Source organism: Lactuca saligna, chromosome 5 (assembly GCF_052625555.1).
Source record: "Lactuca saligna cultivar CGN05327 chromosome 5, ASM5262555v1, whole genome shotgun sequence".
NCBI classification, from domain to species: Eukaryota; Viridiplantae; Streptophyta; class Magnoliopsida; order Asterales; family Asteraceae; genus Lactuca; species Lactuca saligna.
The window spans coordinates 114459736-114477984 of record NC_136421.1 but is presented as its reverse complement, the minus strand read 5'-3'; the positions used below and the strand labels follow the sequence as shown (position 1 = coordinate 114477984).

Genomic DNA, 18249 nt, shown 5'->3' with positions numbered 1-18249 from the left:
CTAAAATACTCTTATAGTGAAATTAGATGATATTTCTCAATTATTTTTAATTCAATAGTATTTATTAATCATTTTCTTAAAATATCTAAAATGAATGGTCCACAATCAACCCTACATCTACACAATAAATAGTTAGAATAGAATAACCTAAGCCTATATATATATATATATATATATATATATATATATATATATATATATATATATATATATATATATATATATACTACATTATTAAGGATATTGCCCATTTTTTGAAATTTAATAGGTACTACACCTACTGCGTAATATACAATCAATTTATTCATACCTTTTAATACTCCTATCACATTTCCGTTTTACAAATTAATTGCATTAAATATTCACATTTTCGTTTGACAAATTAATGACATTAACATTGACGTTTCATAAATTGAATCAAAAAAGTAAACATACTGTTTTTCTCCTCTGTCCTCTACACTCTCATTTTCCCTCAAACAAATAGCAAAAACCCTATTTTGAAAAACCGACATCGCACCTCGTCCGCCTAACTCATTGTTATCATCACCATCGGTAGTGAATCACCACCCACTCTCCAACCTCGCACCACTCACTGTATCTGTATTTGATCCCCGTTGCCGCCACCTACTATGCTCTTGCAACACTTTTTCGGTAACAGGAAGCCACCACGCTCTCTCTTTATCTCCTCTGTCCTTTACACTCGCACCACTCATTTGAGATTACTTTGAGGATTAGCAGCTTTCAGATGAGATCTAAGCACTCTATCAGCCGTAAGTTTTTTTTTTTTTTTTTTTTTTTTTTTTTTTTTTTTTTAAATGTAAATTCGAAGTTGAAATTTTCATGTTCAAGAGAAATGAATTTGAAAAAGGGGCTCAATGAAGATTGAATTTGATGTCGGAATTAATGTGCAAATACAGATTCTTTGTTCTAGTTTTGATGTCAAACCTAGCTCTTTCAAATTATTACATGTTCGAGTGTCGTTTGTGTGTCTCTAGCCTCAAAACCCACGTTTGTATAAGGTCAAAATGCTTAAGGGTATCGGCAATCACCCAAGGCAAAGTTCTGTTTTTGAGGTTTCAGCTTTGTTGGGATATTGGTTCTCTCAGAGTGTTAATTTGGTAATAGTAATGCCGAAAACACATGTTTTATGAATTGCTGATGAAACAAGTGACTTTTTGAATTTGTTTGCTTGTTGTTCTTCTTGTTGAACCCTAACTTCAATTTTACAATAAGAAACAACCTTTTTGACATCAGAAGCGAAACTTTCTTTGGCATTCCTAGACCATGATATACTCTTTTAAATAAAAAGAGTTGATTTTGTTCATGTACATTTCAGTAAACACTTATTTGTACATGTAAAAATGCAAATATATTGAAAGAATGAATCATATGTTGATAAAGTAAAAAGAAATTGGTATTTAAAGCTGCATATTTTCAATTCAAGATGGATAATTAGTACCAGAGAGATGTCATTCCAACTTTCTTAATTTGATTGTAGAGATGTGGTGCTTAGGATTTGAACATTACCGATTATATTGATATATGAAATTCATCTATGATTTATCCAAACAAAAATAGTTTTACTGACTTTATCATATTCCTACAGGTGCTCAAAATGTGAGCTCTGAAAGGCCACTTAGGCAATTCGTTACAGGTAAAGACAAGTCAGCAGGTAGAAATTCAAGGGGTTGTATCACAATTTTCCACAGAGGGGGTGGGGCAAAACGGTCATAAAGAACAATTGACCTAAAACGCAACACTTCATTAGTAGGTGTAGTTGAACGAATCGAATACGACCCAAATCGCACTTCATGGATCACCGTGGTCAGATGGGTCGAAGGGGCAACCGTTGACCGTCCAAAAAAAGTCAACTCCCTCCAAAAAAAAAACTTCACCCCACCCCTTAATATCCTACCCTCCATCTCCATCAAAGGTCAGTTTTCATTCTCTTCAATTCTCGGAATGTTAGAAGACAAAAAGGTGGAATCTTTAAGGCCTAAAACAGATCATGTAGTGGTTGGACATTCAAAAGGTAGTAGGACCTTGAGTAGTCAAAGTCAAAGTCAAACGGGAACCCACATGAGAAATGTTAAGGATGTTTTCTTGTCTGCTTTTCATCTTCAAATGGGAAAAAAAATACATGATGCTCCTTCTTCGTTTGTGAACGTGTTGGGTGTTCCAAGAATGGTGGTGACAAGGGCAAAACCGGAATTTTTTGTTCCAAGAATAAAAGATGATGTGAAAGAGAATGAAAGTCTGTTGCTTAATGAGGTAAAAAGGTGGGATAAGGATAGTGTTGTGTGGGAGCATAAGATGAAACGAAAAGCAGTTGTTTCTTGGGGGAGTTTGAGACAAAAGGGGATTTTAGGGGTTGTTAATGATTCAGAGTCAAAGTCAAAGGTGAGAAAAAGTGAAAAGGTGGAAAAAGATGGGAAATTTGGAGTGGATCGAGCTCCTGTGAGTTATATATTGGCTACCTAGGTGTCGATTTATCTGTTACCTAAGTGTCGATTTATTTGTTACCTGTCTTTGTTACAAAAAAACAACATAAATAATAATTATACTGAAAAAAAAACAAATATTTAATCGGGTTTGTAATCGAGAGTGTACATTTATATATTATTATTTTAACATTTGCACAGTTTGACATAATCGGGTTTGTAATCAAAAGTGTACATTTATATATTATTATTTTAATTATACTGATAACTGTTTATATGTAGTAAACTATTTCTGCAAAAGAATTAATCGTCTCTACAATTTAATTTTTGAATAAAATATCCGCACCCGGCGCTTGGCGCGGGTAAACGGTATATATATATATATATATATATATATATATATATATATATATATATATATATATATATATATATATATATATATATATATATATATATATATATATATAGGGTAAAGTGAATATACCTAACAACCTTATATAAGCTTAGCTACCTAATCACATCATACTATATAATTTTGTATCATATTTGCATTGTAATCACCCAAAGTGAATAAAATTCAACCTCATAACTTGATTGCTTCCAAAATCTTTGGACTTTCACCATTAGCTTCTTTCAAATAACGTCTTTCTATCGGAGACCCTCTGGTGGGCTTTATATACTACCGTTACAAATCAAATGGTGTAGGAAGAATATAATGGTGAATATATGAAAATCTTGGAAGTCAATCAACTTAAGGAATAAAGTTTAAGAACCTTAGATGATTGCAATGGAAATATAATGCAAAACAATGTAGTATAATGTGGTTAGGTACCTAAGCTTATATAAGGTTGTTAGGTATATTCACTTTACCCATATATATATATATATATATATATATATATATATATATATATATATATATATATATATATATATATATATATATATATATATATATATATATATATATATATATATATAAAAGGTCTTTATGATGTGAAAAACTTCTCAACTATTTTCAGAACCTGGAGAAAGCATTGTGTTTCGAGTAAAGATTAATGATGGAACCTTCAAACATTTCAATCGTAATTTTTAAGAAGCCCAAAGTTTAGTGGTGATGATTTGAAAACCATGCTTGTCATTCTTCGCATATGAGTCTATAGCTAGCAAGCTCAAAGAGAAGATAATGTCAGATATTTCTTGGTGGCTTGATGTTCGAAGTTAGTTAAGATATGTATAGAGTACAATTGACAAGATTAAAGTGAAGATAACCAATGCAAATATCACTTAAGAGGGAAAGATTAAGAAAACTGATTTTGCAAGTTATTGAAATTACACAAAAACATTCTAAGGCACGGACATTGTTCCATCACTAGGATCACAGCAATGACACACTGGTCCACGTTGTTGATCACTCAACACTTGAAACGGTTTCTACCCATAGAAAGAGGTCTGCTTTAATGGCAAACTCCATTTGATTTCAATGATATCCGCATTTTGTCTAGCGTATAAATAGTTTGTTATATCATTTTAGTTATTTCCTAGTTATGGAATGCTTTGTGTTACAATTTCCAGTCTATAAGAAGTCGATAAATTTGTTCTATCATTAATGCAAACATAATTTCAAGTTATGTTCTTGATTTTTACGATTAAATCCGATTCTAATTCCACATTCTTGCTATTTGATTGACCTGGAACTTTTTTAGTTTTTATAACAAGGCTTTTATTAAAAAAAAAAAAAAAGTTTGGAAATAAATGTTTGAAAAAAAATTACGAAAATCGGATTAAATAAAGTTGGAGGGGGGATAATAATAATACCATTTTATTGTCTTAGGTGCTGTTTGTTTTTCTGAAGCCAAAATGTCTGCAGTCTGCGGACCACATCTGCAAGCCTCTGCAGCAGAAGAGGTGGACCAAACGTCTGCAGTCTGCAATAAGAAGACTGTTTGTTTTTTAACGTCTGCAGGCTGCTGAAATAAACTGAATTTTAAATAAAATTATTTTACAAACTTAAAATGATTTTTCAACACCAAAATTTTAATAATAATAGTCTTATAACATTGAAAATAAAATTCATGCAACTAAATTAGTCATACAATAAAAAAAATGTTTTACAATAACAATTTCATTTAAAACAATTCAATGTATATTGTGCATCAACTGATCAGCAATTTCATCACGTAACTGAGTCATATATTCACGGTCTGCTGCAGTACCATGTGTTGGAATCCCGTCTTCATCATCATCAATGGCCACATTGTTATTTCGAAACGGGACATTGGGTTCATCGTATCGTGCGAAATACTCATCACTCAATCCTTCTTTCCTTATATAATTATGAAGTGCGAAGCATGCCATGGCAATGTTTCTTTGTGTCACAAACGGGAATGGTGCCATCCTCTTCAATATAGGGAAGCGTGCTTTCAAAACACCAAAAGCATGCTCAATGACATTTCGAAGTTTTGCATGTCCATGGTTAAATTTTTCTTTATTGGTCAATGCACGTCTTTGACGAAAATCTCCAAGCCAATACCTCACATTACGATAAGGGGCCATAAATCCTCGAGTGTGTGCATACGCGGCATCACAAAGATAATATTTGTCTGAAAAAAAATGCAAAACACTAATCAATTTTCAAATTAGAATGAAAATATTAAAAAAAACAAAAAATTACCTGGTGGTGGAAACGGGAATGATGCTTGTGGATCGGCTACTGCTTCTGATAATATTCTAGAGTCATGCGCTACCCCTTCCCACTCGGTCACAACAAATGTAAAAATCATATTGAAGTCACATATTGCCAATACGTTTTGGTAGCAATCTTCCTTTCCCCTACTTCTATATAAGTCTTGTTTCTTAGCAGGGACAACAGCATGTATCAAAGTGCCATCAAGTGCACCAACTGCTCCTTTGAAAACCCTTCGTAGCCTCCTATTATGTCCTGGAATGTTTGGATTCAGATTAAAAGATGTTGGTACTATAACATCTTGTGCGAAAAGCATCATTTTTTCCAACACTTCATAAAAAAATTTATGAATTGTTTGCTTCGAGTGTTGAAATCTCCGCTTGATAATCACGTAACGTTGATTATGTCCGATCATCATAAAAAACATAGCCATCTTTTCCTCAACTGATACATGTTTGCTGTCCTTTAATGAGTAATTTGCTCTAAAATGAGCACATAGTCGTACAAAAGATTCACGGGACATGCGTAATACTTCAACACATTGTAAACGATTACGGTGTAATAACTCCAATGTGTATTCGTGTCCCGTCATTTCCGAATCATTATCCCGCAATCGTTTCACACCCCTCTTCCAAAAATAACGGATGTATAGGTACATTAGAATTACGAGAAGTAACTTTTGATCGTGATCCATATGAACCTAAAATCAACAAAGTAGAACTTTAAAAAACATTACATAAACCATATTTCAAGTATCAAATAAACATTCCATTTATCATATTTCAAGCCAAAATAACATTACATAAACCATATTTCAAGTATCAAATAAACATTCCATTAATCATATTTCAAGTACCAACAAGGGCAAAAAGACCTAACAAAATAGTTCCAACAAAAGCAAAAACATTTAACAAAGTAGTTCCAACAAGGGCAAAAAGACCTAACAAAATAGTTCCAACAAAGGAAAAAACATTTAACAAAGTAGTTCCAACAAGGGCAAAAAGACTTAACAAATACTTTCAACACTAGAAAATCATCGAACAATCTTCCCATCCTTCAAAACTCCTAAACTGGTACCCGTCATCTCAAGCCACCCTCGTAATATCTCGGGAACATCGGGCAAATGCATCCACATCTCTCTCATGTTCATGGTTCCTCCAAAAATATGATATGCGACAAAGCGTAAAGGATCTGTAGGCCTAACTGAAGGACCTCTAACTTCTCTAAACACTGAGGAATTGTATACCCTTTAGTCAAACTTTGTAGAGCTTTCTTCATTTCAAATGCTAAATCGTCAGCAGTAACAGAAGTTCCATCAGGTGAAGAAGCAGACGGTGAGGCACTAAGAGCTACAGGAGTTGAGGGTTTAGCCCTTTTGTTGGGGTTACCGGATGGTGTAGCAGTATATGGTGAACCAGTATATGGTGAACCAGCAGAAGGTGAAGCAGCAGAAGGTGAAGCTGCAGAAGGTAAAGCAGCAAAAGGTGGTGGCTCATGATGAGAAGTGTCAACACCATCATCATCCATTGCATCAAAAGGGGTGGCGGTGATTTGAAGTGGTGGAACACGACAGGAGGATGCGCCAGCTACTGATGATGATTGGGTTGAGTAACTCCTAAAATTACCAGTAGCACTATTTCCATCAAAAAGACGTGCACAAAGATCTGGAAAAGGCAATGGAATTGTTCTCAAAGAAGCAGCTTTCGGATGCCCCTAAACCCAAATGTAACAAGAAATAGTATAAGAATATTTGGCAACTTCAAACGTAAATGTTATATATATATATATATATATATATATATATATATATATATATATATATATTATTGTATATTAATGTATATGTACCTTCTTAAAATCATCCCACTCCTCGGCTGTTAAATTAAAAGTGTTTGTTTGAGAATTGTATATATTACCGGTTTTGTTTTTTAAATATACCCATCCAGTGTATTTGGCTTTCAGATTGTCATATGCGTTTTTCATTTGTTTTTGAGTCAACTCAACCCCAAATTTCTCCTTAAGAACTCTTCCAAGCCTTATCCATGAATCTTTCTGTAAACTCAATCCTTTTCTACCAACACTCTCTACTTCTTCAATACAAGTATCCAATAAGCATTTTAAGTGCTCATTGGTCCATTGTTGTTTTTCTCCCATCTCTAATAACCAAATAACAATAAACAGTGAACAAGTAACATCATTATTTCAAGAAAAAGTTTTTATTTTCACGACAAATTTGTAATTTTGTTTTATTTTCAATCACAATAATGTGAAACTTTTTATTCAATTATAAATAACCTCAATTAGAGTGTTTTAATTCAAAGTTTTCTAAAAAACTTTATAAATCAAATAAACTTCACTTTAACGACAAAAACTTTACTTCTATAAAATAAACAAAACTTATGTCTCTTTTTGATGCTTTCTATCATATACATACAAAATCAACAATCATATACATATATACTATCATATAAATATACACAATCAATAATCATATATATATATATATATATATATATATATATATATATATATATATATATATATATATATATACAACTTTGAATTACTGCATATTTAAGTAATACAATCAATTCTAATTATAAGCATTGTTGATAATATGGGTGAGTGGAAATTTAACATTATTGGTGTACATAACCTAAATTACATTCAAGGTATCATATAAGCATCATAAAAACATCATTTGACAATAACATAATTAAACAGAAAATTTGGGTGCTACTGTTACAAGTTTAACATCTAGGTTCAATTGCTAATTGAAGCACAAACACATACACAATTGGACTTTTTCGATCAAACAAACCAAGCTGGAGATGTTACAGGTTTAACATCTCGGTATTTCATTCAAAATCAAATCCAATTTCACATTCAAAGACAAATTACTTTCATTACAAATGTTTTTATTTTACACAATTTAGTTGACAACAATCTTTTGAGGCTTTTTATTCTACCTGTTCAATTACTACAACAGATTGTTATGTTTCAATAATTCAATGTCATTTTCATTTTACGATCTATATATTCGAAGCAAATCTTATTAGTATTTGAAGCATAGAAAGACCTTTCGTTATGGTATATTTTTAATTGGTCATATTTTAACCGTCGATCTAGAGGTCTATGATCTTGTGGAATCTTGATCAATACATCATTTTAAATTTGAATAAGATGAGGCTCAAATAAGTAGTTGATTTATATCATTTTTGGTCTATGTGGTGTTTACACTCATGTTTATGCATCAATTAACATAAATTCTGAACTATAGCTTCAATGCAACAGAAAGAAGGGAATAACAGAAAGTATATATGTAGAAGGGAATAACAGAAACGTGTAGCTCACAGCAGGAAAAAATAAATAAATAAACGAACCTGTGAGGTCGAAGTCTCTGGTGTAGCTGTGGGGGCGACGGTCTCCGGCCGGTGGCGAGCAGGGTGGTTAACGGCGGCGAGCAGGGTGGAGTACGATCGAGCAGGGTGGAGTACGATCGATCGATCGATCGAGGGTTGTTGTTCGCCGGCTGCTGCAATCGACTATGATGGTCGGAAAATCGGAGGACGCCGGATCGGAGAGGAAGGCGGCGATCGATGGCTTTGATCGGAGAGGAGGGTTGCGACGGTGGTGGTCGCTGCAAGGTGGAGCACGATCGATCGATGGAGGGTTTTTTTTGGGAGGGTTGGACGAGGACGGGAGGCGGAAGCAAAAGAAAAAAAGACGCGTTTTTTTTTAGGTTAAAGGGCTTGCAGACTTTAGAAGATGCTATCCCATATCTGTGTGGTGAAGACCTTGCGCAGACGTTTTTATGTCTGCGCACTTCAGAAAAACAAACAGACTGCAAACCATTATGTCCGCGCGTGGTCTGCGCCTCGCAGACAGAAGAGATCACGCAGACCTGCAGAGAAAAAACAAACACCCTCTTAGTCGGGTGGTAAGGTACATTGTTCATTTGTTTGTGAGGACGACATATTTTTCCTTTTCATTCAAAATGTTGTTTTTTTTGAAAAAATAAATAAATAAAAACCGATTGGCCCATACTCAACACGGAAACGGGCTTAAATACGCGTACAACAAAATTGAACCATTTTTGAAAAAAAAAAAAAAATAGGCTCGAAACAAAAACTGTCAAATTCTTACGTCTTTTTTATTATTAATCGTAAACTATATGAAAAAAATAAGACAAAATTACATAAATGGTCCTCATGGTTGACAAAATCGACCAATTATGGTCCTTATGACGAATTCTTTACACAGATGGTCCTTGTGGTTTCAAAATCTTGCAAAGACGGTCCTTTTGATTAACGGCGTTAACTTTTTCAGTTAAGTCCTATGTGAAATGACTTATTTGCCCTTCATGCATAAGGATGCTTTATGTAATATGTTTCTACCACAGGGACCATTTATGTAATTTTCTCTATTATTTATTATTTTTTTTATCTTTTTTAATTATATATTTAAGTATTTAGATTTTTTTAAATTTATTGTTTAATATATATATATATATATATATATATATATATATATATATATATATATATATATATATATATATATATATATATATATATATATATATATAAAACATTTTTTAACGTTTTGCTCAAATTATTTTTTCTAATTTTTTGATATTTTATTCAAGTAAATTTATTAATGTTTTTTATTTTGACGTTTTATTCGAATATTATTTATTTATTTATTTATTTATTTATTTATTTATTTGACTTTATGTTCGAATACATTTTTCAACATATAGTATGTTTATATTTGTTAAAGGATTTCACAGCTATTGTAATTATAATTCTTAACTTAATTCACTTTCAATTATGTTTTCATTTTTTTCTTTTATCAGGTTATATAATTATTACTTTTTAATTCAAATATTTAACTATATAAGGTTGCATAATTATTATTTTTGTAAACTAATTTATTAACATTTTTTATAAAAAAATGTAAAATGTTTGTTAAACGTGAATATGATTAATATAGATTAGGTAGACATAGGCTACGTTGAGACCGCCTCATAACGTTGCCGAGAACGACCGGATCATTTCACATTGGATTTAAATGTAATTATTTCGAGTTATTTTATTTTTTTGTTTTTAGTTGTGTTGTAAAAAATTACAATTAGGCCCGTTTAAACTCAGATTAATCCCTAAACGCTACCTGACTGATTAGAGACCCTTGCGTTGTGATTTTTTAAAACACTGCTAAAAAAATAAAATAAAAAAAATAACTCGAAATAATTACATTTAAATCTAATGTGAAATGACCTGGTCGTTCTCGGCAACGTTGTGAGGCGGTCTCAACTTAGCCTATGTCTACCTAATCTATATTAATTATATTCACGTTTAACATACATTTTACACTTTTTTATAAAAAAATGTTAATAAATTAGTTTACAAAAATAATAATTATACAACGTTATATAGTTGAAAAATGTATTCGAACATAACGTCAAAAAAAATAAATAAATAAATAAATAACATTCGAATGAAACGTCAAAATAAAAAACATTAATAAATTTACTTGAAGAAAATATCAAAAAGATTAAAAAAAATAATTTGAGCAAAACATTAAAAAATGTTAGCATGTATATATATATATATATATATATATATATATATATATATATATATATATATATATATATAACAATAAATTTAAACAAATCTAAATCGTTAAATATATAATTAAAATAAATAAAAAATAATAAATAATACAGAAAATTACATAAATGGTCCCTATGGTAGAAACACATTACATAAAACATCCTTATGCATGAAGGGCAAATATGTCATTTCACATAAAAATTAACTGAAAAAGTTAACGCCGTTAGTCAAAAAAACTGTCTTTGTAAGATTTTGAAACCACAGGGACCATCTGTGTAAAGAATTCATCATAAAGACCATAATTGATCGATTTTGTCAACCATGAGGATCATTTATGTAATTTTGTCAAAAAATAATAATAAGAGATACAAGGCTAAATTGGTAAAAAAACATTATGACTTAATAGTGAAGCCTTATCTAAATAACTTATTAAAACTTTCCGGATGTAGTTAATCTTCATTAATCACGACAAGTGAAAAAGAAACAAAACCATCGCTACATATTGCTTTCAAACTATTCAAAAAAAAAAAAAAAAAAAAACATTGCACAACGAACAACTTACATAACAAAAGACACAAATCAACGATTTGAACAACGAAATTCGATACACACGAAATACACAAATTATACATCAAGTCATAAACCTAACAACATAATCTACACACACTCTCTCTCTCACACACAACTCGTGTGGTTTGTTTCACACCTTCCAACCAAAACTGAACATATGTAAATAAAACAACAAAACCGGATCTCGGTTCAAAATAGTCATCCAATCTATGAACAAACAAATAAATACACAAACATAATTGATAATTCTACAACTTGATTTAGTTGGTTTCTTCATCAACTAAATGAAGAGTACTCTGTTCGGTTGGTGACCCGGGGACAAATGGCACGAATCCACGCCCACCGAAAACCGGACGCATAAATGCGTTATCGAATTTTCTCCAATAGTGGTGGACTGTGTGTGAAGGCGTTGAAAGTAGCATTCTCAGACTCGAGGGGCGGACAATGTGTGGGCCCAGGTCGATTTCGGAATCTTGCCCGTTTCCTAAAAGCGGGACAATGAAGGATTTTGGGGTGGTGGGTTCGGATGAAATCATACGGGTCATGGATTTGGGTGAGGGGAGTAGGAGTCGGACTAGAGGTTGTGTGATTAGACCGAATACCTATATAGATTAATAAGACAAGGATACGGATTAGATTTTTTTTTTTTTTTTTTTTTTTTTTGACTTAATGGAGATGTGAATGACTTAATTTGATGGGTTATATATACATGCTTCTTTTGACTTTTTGACTTTAGGCTCTGTTTTGCATGCATAAGCTAGTTTACTGGCTATTGCAGTGTAGCTTTTTAAAAAGGTATTTGAGATAGGTTATTGATAAGCTCATAGGGCTTTTTGGTTTTTACACAAGTTTTCTAAATATGCCCTTGTATGTTTGTTTTTTTAATTATATATCTACACGTCCTTTTACGTCATTTTAGATTTGTCATCTAGTTTTTACCCAACGCTATTAGAGCGTCTCCAATTGGAGAACATGATTTTTTTTGCTAACTTTTATTGACCAGATAATATATATCGAGTGGTGAATATAGTTTAATAGGTTGAACACTTAACCCCTTTATCTTTAGTAATATTTCATTTTATCTCCTTGATTTAGTGTTACTATTTATTAAAGCAATGTATTGCATTTTAAAAATGATTGGTTAGACGGGGGAGTTTTATAGAACATTTAAGATAGATGAAATAGATGAAGATGAATTAGTTAAATTAATAATAAAAGTCATAGAAGAGATGAACCAATGGAAAAGTTATTTAATTAGAAGTCAATATTTTAATGGGTTGATGAGGTGGAAATGTTTTTAGCCTAGAATATAGGTTTATCATTGCTTTAATAAATACTAACACCAACGTTGATGCAAAAAAAAAAAAAAAACATGAAGTCAAGAAAAGAGGCTCTCATTAAATCCTAACTTTTTACAAAATTTCTCTTGTAATGTTTTCTTTAATCTGAGCTGTCACTTTCTCAATAATTTTGTAAACATCATTTATTACAATGATGATTAGGATTTTTGCATGTACAGTTACAAAAGCATATATTATTATTATATTATTTATTTTTTACTTAATGCACTTAATAGAACAATGCTATATAATATACAGGTGTTACTTTTTGATATAATAGAGAAATGAAATTTTAGCAACTATAGCAGTGAAAATTATGTTTTTTTATTTTTGGATGGCATTGTGGTAATTAGGTAGATTTTTCAAAGTCCAGTGTTGTAATATGAAGGGTAAAATGGTCAACAGTGATATCTTACCATTGTACTGAAAAGGACAACAGTGATAGTACTTGTGATCATGATTGCATTCCCCCTCAATGTTGTGTGCCCTAACTTGGTGAACTGCATATAAATTAATAACTCATTTTTTTTTATTCAAGACTAAAGGGTAAAATGGTCATTCACTCAATCAAATACTATTTAAAAACATTGATAAACAAAGGATGAAGTTAAGTCACCAACCTGATTATAAGCAAGGGCCATAGATACAGCACCTCTCATAAGACCAGCCCACCATATTAAAACCTTTAAAAAACACATAAATTAATAAATAAATAAATAGTAAAAAGGATTAAAATTCATGAATACCAGAATAGAGTAAGAACATACCTGCTGCCTAAAATCTATTCTCTCGTGTCGAGCCTTCTTTGTTAAATTGGATAAAAATGATAAGGGGAATACAAAGGCTGCTCTTCCAACTAAAACCAATCCCAATAAAATTGCACTCACTTCAACCGAAGTCCCAGGGCTAAAAAAGTAAAAAAACAACCATAAGAATGGTGATCGAACCAAAATCATACATGAGAAGGGCATTTACGTCTTTTGCACAAATTATACCTGTCTTTTACAAACTTCCACTTTTCAATATCTAAAGCATCCATTCCGACATAAAGAAAGATAAATAACTCAGCAACAAATGACAATGTTGCAAAGGTATGCCTGCAAAGTAGATAGAAATTAACTTATTGATTTTTTCAACAAAAGCCTAATATAAAAATAAATAAATAAATAAATAAGGTAAATGAACTTACTTGGTAGTTACTCGAGATTTCTCTGTGACATTATGCCAAGTGTAATGAGACATCACAATTCCACAGAAGAAAACCGTGAGAATGCCACTCAGATAGAATAACTGCCATACAGAAGTAATTGATATTAGCTAAAAAGACGTAAATGCCCTCCTCATCTTCATCATCAAAAATAACCCTACCAAGGTTTGTCCAGTCCGGTGTAACAAAAAGCAGTATAAATATAGAGAAAAGAAGATTCCAATATTAATTAATAAAAAAAAAAAAAAAAAAAAAAAACTTCACCTCAGCTAGCATGTATGAAAGATAAGCCATTAGTATCATTATAGCAACTTCTCTATCAGTTGAATGCCTAGAATCCAAAAGGGTAAAGAAGTAATTAGTGTCATAAATTTCAATCCCGGAAAGTTCAGAAACCAAAAACGTGAGAAAAACACGAAATGTTATTTATTTTTTCATCCAGATATAAAAAAAACACTGCATACCTTCCAAAATATAGCTTCTTTATAATATAAGCACTTAGTAGCCCAGCCTATTGGAGTCAAAATAAAACATCACTTGGTTGTACTTGTAGTGTATCTTTCTTAAAAACACTTTATACAATAACAATAACAATAACAGTAATTTGAAGCCTTACTCCAGCTCCTAGAAGTGTGCTTGTGATGAATAAATAAAAGAAATTTCCAATCAGTTGAAATGCAACAGCAGTTGTGATTTGAGAGAGATCAAAGTTTTGAACTGCATTGAAGATGACAACTGATGTGGCATCATTCACCACACCTTCACCAAACACCAAACTATATAATAAAGGTGTTTGATCCTGATTCAACACCTGCATTTTTCAATGAGATACATTAGCACCAAAAAAGGTTATAAGCAAGTATTTGCCAACTCAAGCACATTAATCAAGCGCCTGATAACATACAATCAGGTGCTCTGATAACTACCGTACCATCAGGCGCCTAATCATGTACTATTAGGCGCATGATAACGTACTATCAATGTACTATCATGCGCCTGATAATGTACTATTAGACGTCTAATAGTACATTATCACACGCCTGATAACAAATTATCAGGCGTCTTGATAACATAGCAACCGCCTGATAACATATTATCAAGCTCCTTGATGACGTAATATCAGGCGTCTTGCTAGCGTACTAGCAAGGCGTCTCTGATATTTTATTAGTCACATTGTGTCTGATAAATGATAATGTTCATTTATCAGGCACATTGTGTTTATGAGTAGAGCAAAGTAAAAGGAAGGGATTGATACCTGCAAAGTGCAAACGGAATCGGTTGCTGAAAATATTGCACCAATTGCTGGGAAGAAATTTGAAGGTTTAGCAAACAAGAAGATATTCAAAAAAAAAAAAAAAAAAAAAAAAAAAAAAAAAAAAAAAATCTTTTTAGAAGGAAGAGAAAGAAGAAGTGATACCAAGAAAGTCTCCAAGCTCAAGGGTACCAACATCCATCCTTTGGAAAATATTTATAGCACCTGTACAAATCATGAAGCTGATAAGTATTAAATTTAAAGAAATAAATACCAAATTGTGAATCAAGTTATTAGTTTTTAACACTATATAACGCATTCAGCTTCAATATTCTTGCACATTGTATCAACATTGATATTTAGCAGTTTATTTTTACTATTATAGCGATGAATATTCAATGATAATAATTCTGCAAATAATATGATCACACAAAAAAACAAAATATTCAAAGTATGCCAACATAACAAAGTCATAGATATCATCAATTTCCAGATTTTTTATTTATTGCATAATAATAGAATTGGTCATGTCTAGTACATATTCCATTTTGTCATTATTAATGTTGCAATTATGTATTATATTACATAAAAGAAACATCAAGTAAAAAGTCAAAGTGTGCATTTATTTTCAAACAAAACACTTTCTTGATTATTAAAAAGACAAAAGCAAAAGTATAGGTGTCTCATCTTGTGAATAAATATCATAATAGACAACACAGTATTAACAAATAGTACAATATATTAAAATTTGATAACTTGGAACAATTTTATGAACACAAATAAAAATGTTAACCAAAATCTGATATATATATATATATATATATATATATATATATATATATATATATATATATATATATATATTTAGTGCATACCAAATGATATGATGGTGAAAGATATCACAGTGCCAACAGCACCAAATAGCACAATGGTCATGAAATTGCGAAAAAATTGTTTCTTCTTAACCTGAAACCTGTTCATTTTACAAAAAAAGAAAAAGAAAAATGAACATAATAGCCATATGCAAAAAAATAGAAATTACGATAAAAGAACAAATAACTGCAGTCCAGTGGATCTTTCGACAAAAAATGTACTCATACATTCATATATGACAAAAATGAACAAAAAACTGTCACATCACACTAATAAAGTAAGGTGCATTAAAGCAAGATTTCAGAAATATTTCATTCTACTATGCAAATCATGCAAAATGCATCATGATAAATATTAGCCTAAACTATAGTGTAATTGATTATCACATGGATTTTGTCACATTAAAGCAAACATAAGCTAGAATGAGAAGATATAATAAGTAATAATAATCTACCCTACCACTCAAATGTTACTAATATTAGTCAGTAAATCCCCAAAAACAGTATTTTAAGATTGAAGAAAACGGCATAGCTGATAGGGAGCAAAATTTGGTCAATAGTATTAATTTAATGCACCTGAAATATGGCAAGAATCCAATGAACTAAATCAAGTTTATTAATTACAGTATAACTGCTTAAGTAATGTCTTTTTTTTTTTACTATATTAAGTTTTTAACTAGAAAATGATCAATGTTTCCTAGTTGTTGCCATGAACTAAAAAGAGATGTTGCTTCCTTAGATGTGATTGAGGTCCCCTAGTTGTTTCCATAAGTTTTTAGAAGCTATATATATAGTAAAAAATATATATTTTCGAAACAAAAATGAATGGTGGGTTACCCTTTATACAAATAGATAGTTTTAAACATAAAAACCCTAGCAGAAAATTTTGAAGTAATGAAGTCAATGTAAGAGTTTTTCCACCATGAGTCCATGACATCACAACCGATTTACAGAATAATGGAATCAACTAAAAACAAATTAAAAGTTTAAAACATACCCAGCATTGAAGATGATAGGTGGAAGAAGATAAATGAAGAAAAGATCTTCACTAAAGACTAGAAGATGTGAATTTGTTCCTCCACTGCTTAACAAAATAACAACTCCAGTGCAAATACCCTGAAATCAAATTATAGAAATCGAAGAAAAATATTAGTTTGAAAGTCGCTTCCATGTTCATTACAAATCAATTTATTTTGTTGATTTTAGGGAAAGATAAACGATGTAGAGATAATTCAGCAAAAAGAATGGATTAGTTGCGTAGAATCATACTTACAATGACAAGGGCAGTGATAGATTCGTTCATCCATCGATTCTCCTCCAAAAGATGACCGATTACGATACAAGCACAAAGAAGAGCAACAAACAAGTTCATAGAGACAATGGAAGAGTACTCAGAGGTAGCAAGTCTATTGCTACCCAATTTCCCAAGCAATAACGCGTAATCAAACCCCATTCTGGCCAACTGATTTGGCCCCTCGAACGAACAAACTTCAGCTGACTTTTTATCTTCCAAAACAATCCGAGATCACTGCAACGAACAGATTATAAAACGACTTTAGTTACAGATTGCATCATCGAATCCAAATTTTAGCAAACCAATCAAGTTGGTATCTTAGATAGAACAAAAAGGGGTCACACAGACACGCATAAATAGCTATATGAAGCTAAAATTACCGAATATAGTTGCGTAAATCGATGAAATTGAGCTAATGGGCAGGCAGGTGATCTAATCTTGATCTCAAAATTGAAGTTCAGATTTGAATTCCAGCACAACAAAACTAGAATTTTATGCTTGAGGGTGAGAGATACGTGCGTGGATTCCCTTCGAGAGAGTTCAAAAATTAAACACGGGTGAAAAGGTTAAAGTTGAATCGAAGCGAAAGATTGAAAAGTAATGGAAAGCACGTAAAGACACGCTGAGCATTCAACTGTATTTATATACGGTTCTGGATCAAAGAGACGATTGGATATTTTGAAGAACCCTTCTTTACTTAGCCAGATGGCAACAAACAAAATTATGTTTTTTAAGATGTGTTCGAGAAAATTAGAAAATAATAATAATAATAATAAATTAGAGCAAATTATATAATGAGTAAGTTACACTGTACAGTCTAGTTTTAGTTAAATTCATAGTTTTAGTCCGACCTTTTTAAAATATTGGTAAGTTGTATCTTTGTGGTTTCTATATCTTGCCATTTAGGTCATTAATACATATAAATTAACTATATTACCCAAGATATTTTATTTTATTTTTTTTATT

The 18249-nt window shown here is 31.4% G+C and overlaps 2 protein-coding genes and 1 pseudogene across 2 annotated transcripts; 1 reads left to right on the top strand and 2 right to left on the bottom strand.

Annotated features, from left to right (window-relative positions):
- The window catches only part of LOC145045618 (large ribosomal subunit protein uL2mz, N-terminal part-like), a 51506-nt pseudogene extending 49025 nt beyond the window's left edge, over nucleotides 1-2481 (top strand).
- Nucleotides 2482-4583: 2102 nt separating this feature from the next.
- Nucleotides 4584-7290, bottom strand: LOC145045617 (uncharacterized). Its single transcript, XM_078993943.1, has 4 exons — nucleotides 6979-7290; nucleotides 6343-6843; nucleotides 5119-5830; nucleotides 4584-5047 (listed from the first exon to the last, which is right to left on the bottom strand). The coding sequence occupies exons 1-4, from the start codon at nucleotides 7282-7284 to the stop codon at nucleotides 4584-4586; spliced, it is 1983 nt and encodes a 660-aa protein (XP_078850069.1). The 5' UTR covers nucleotides 7285-7290.
- Nucleotides 7291-11311: 4021 nt separating this feature from the next.
- Nucleotides 11312-17946, bottom strand: LOC144998388 (sodium/hydrogen exchanger 1-like). The gene is made up of 15 exons (XM_078958161.1): nucleotides 17664-17946; nucleotides 17263-17517; nucleotides 16987-17105; nucleotides 15993-16090; nucleotides 15283-15342; nucleotides 15121-15167; nucleotides 14482-14676; nucleotides 14330-14376; nucleotides 14130-14196; nucleotides 13848-13948; nucleotides 13654-13755; nucleotides 13426-13564; nucleotides 13279-13341; nucleotides 13075-13158; nucleotides 11312-11920 (listed from the first exon to the last, which is right to left on the bottom strand). The coding sequence occupies exons 2-15, from the start codon at nucleotides 17440-17442 to the stop codon at nucleotides 11579-11581; spliced, it is 1644 nt and encodes a 547-aa protein (XP_078814287.1). The 5' UTR covers nucleotides 17443-17517; nucleotides 17664-17946; the 3' UTR covers nucleotides 11312-11578.
- Between the last annotated feature and the right edge of the window lie 303 nt (nucleotides 17947-18249).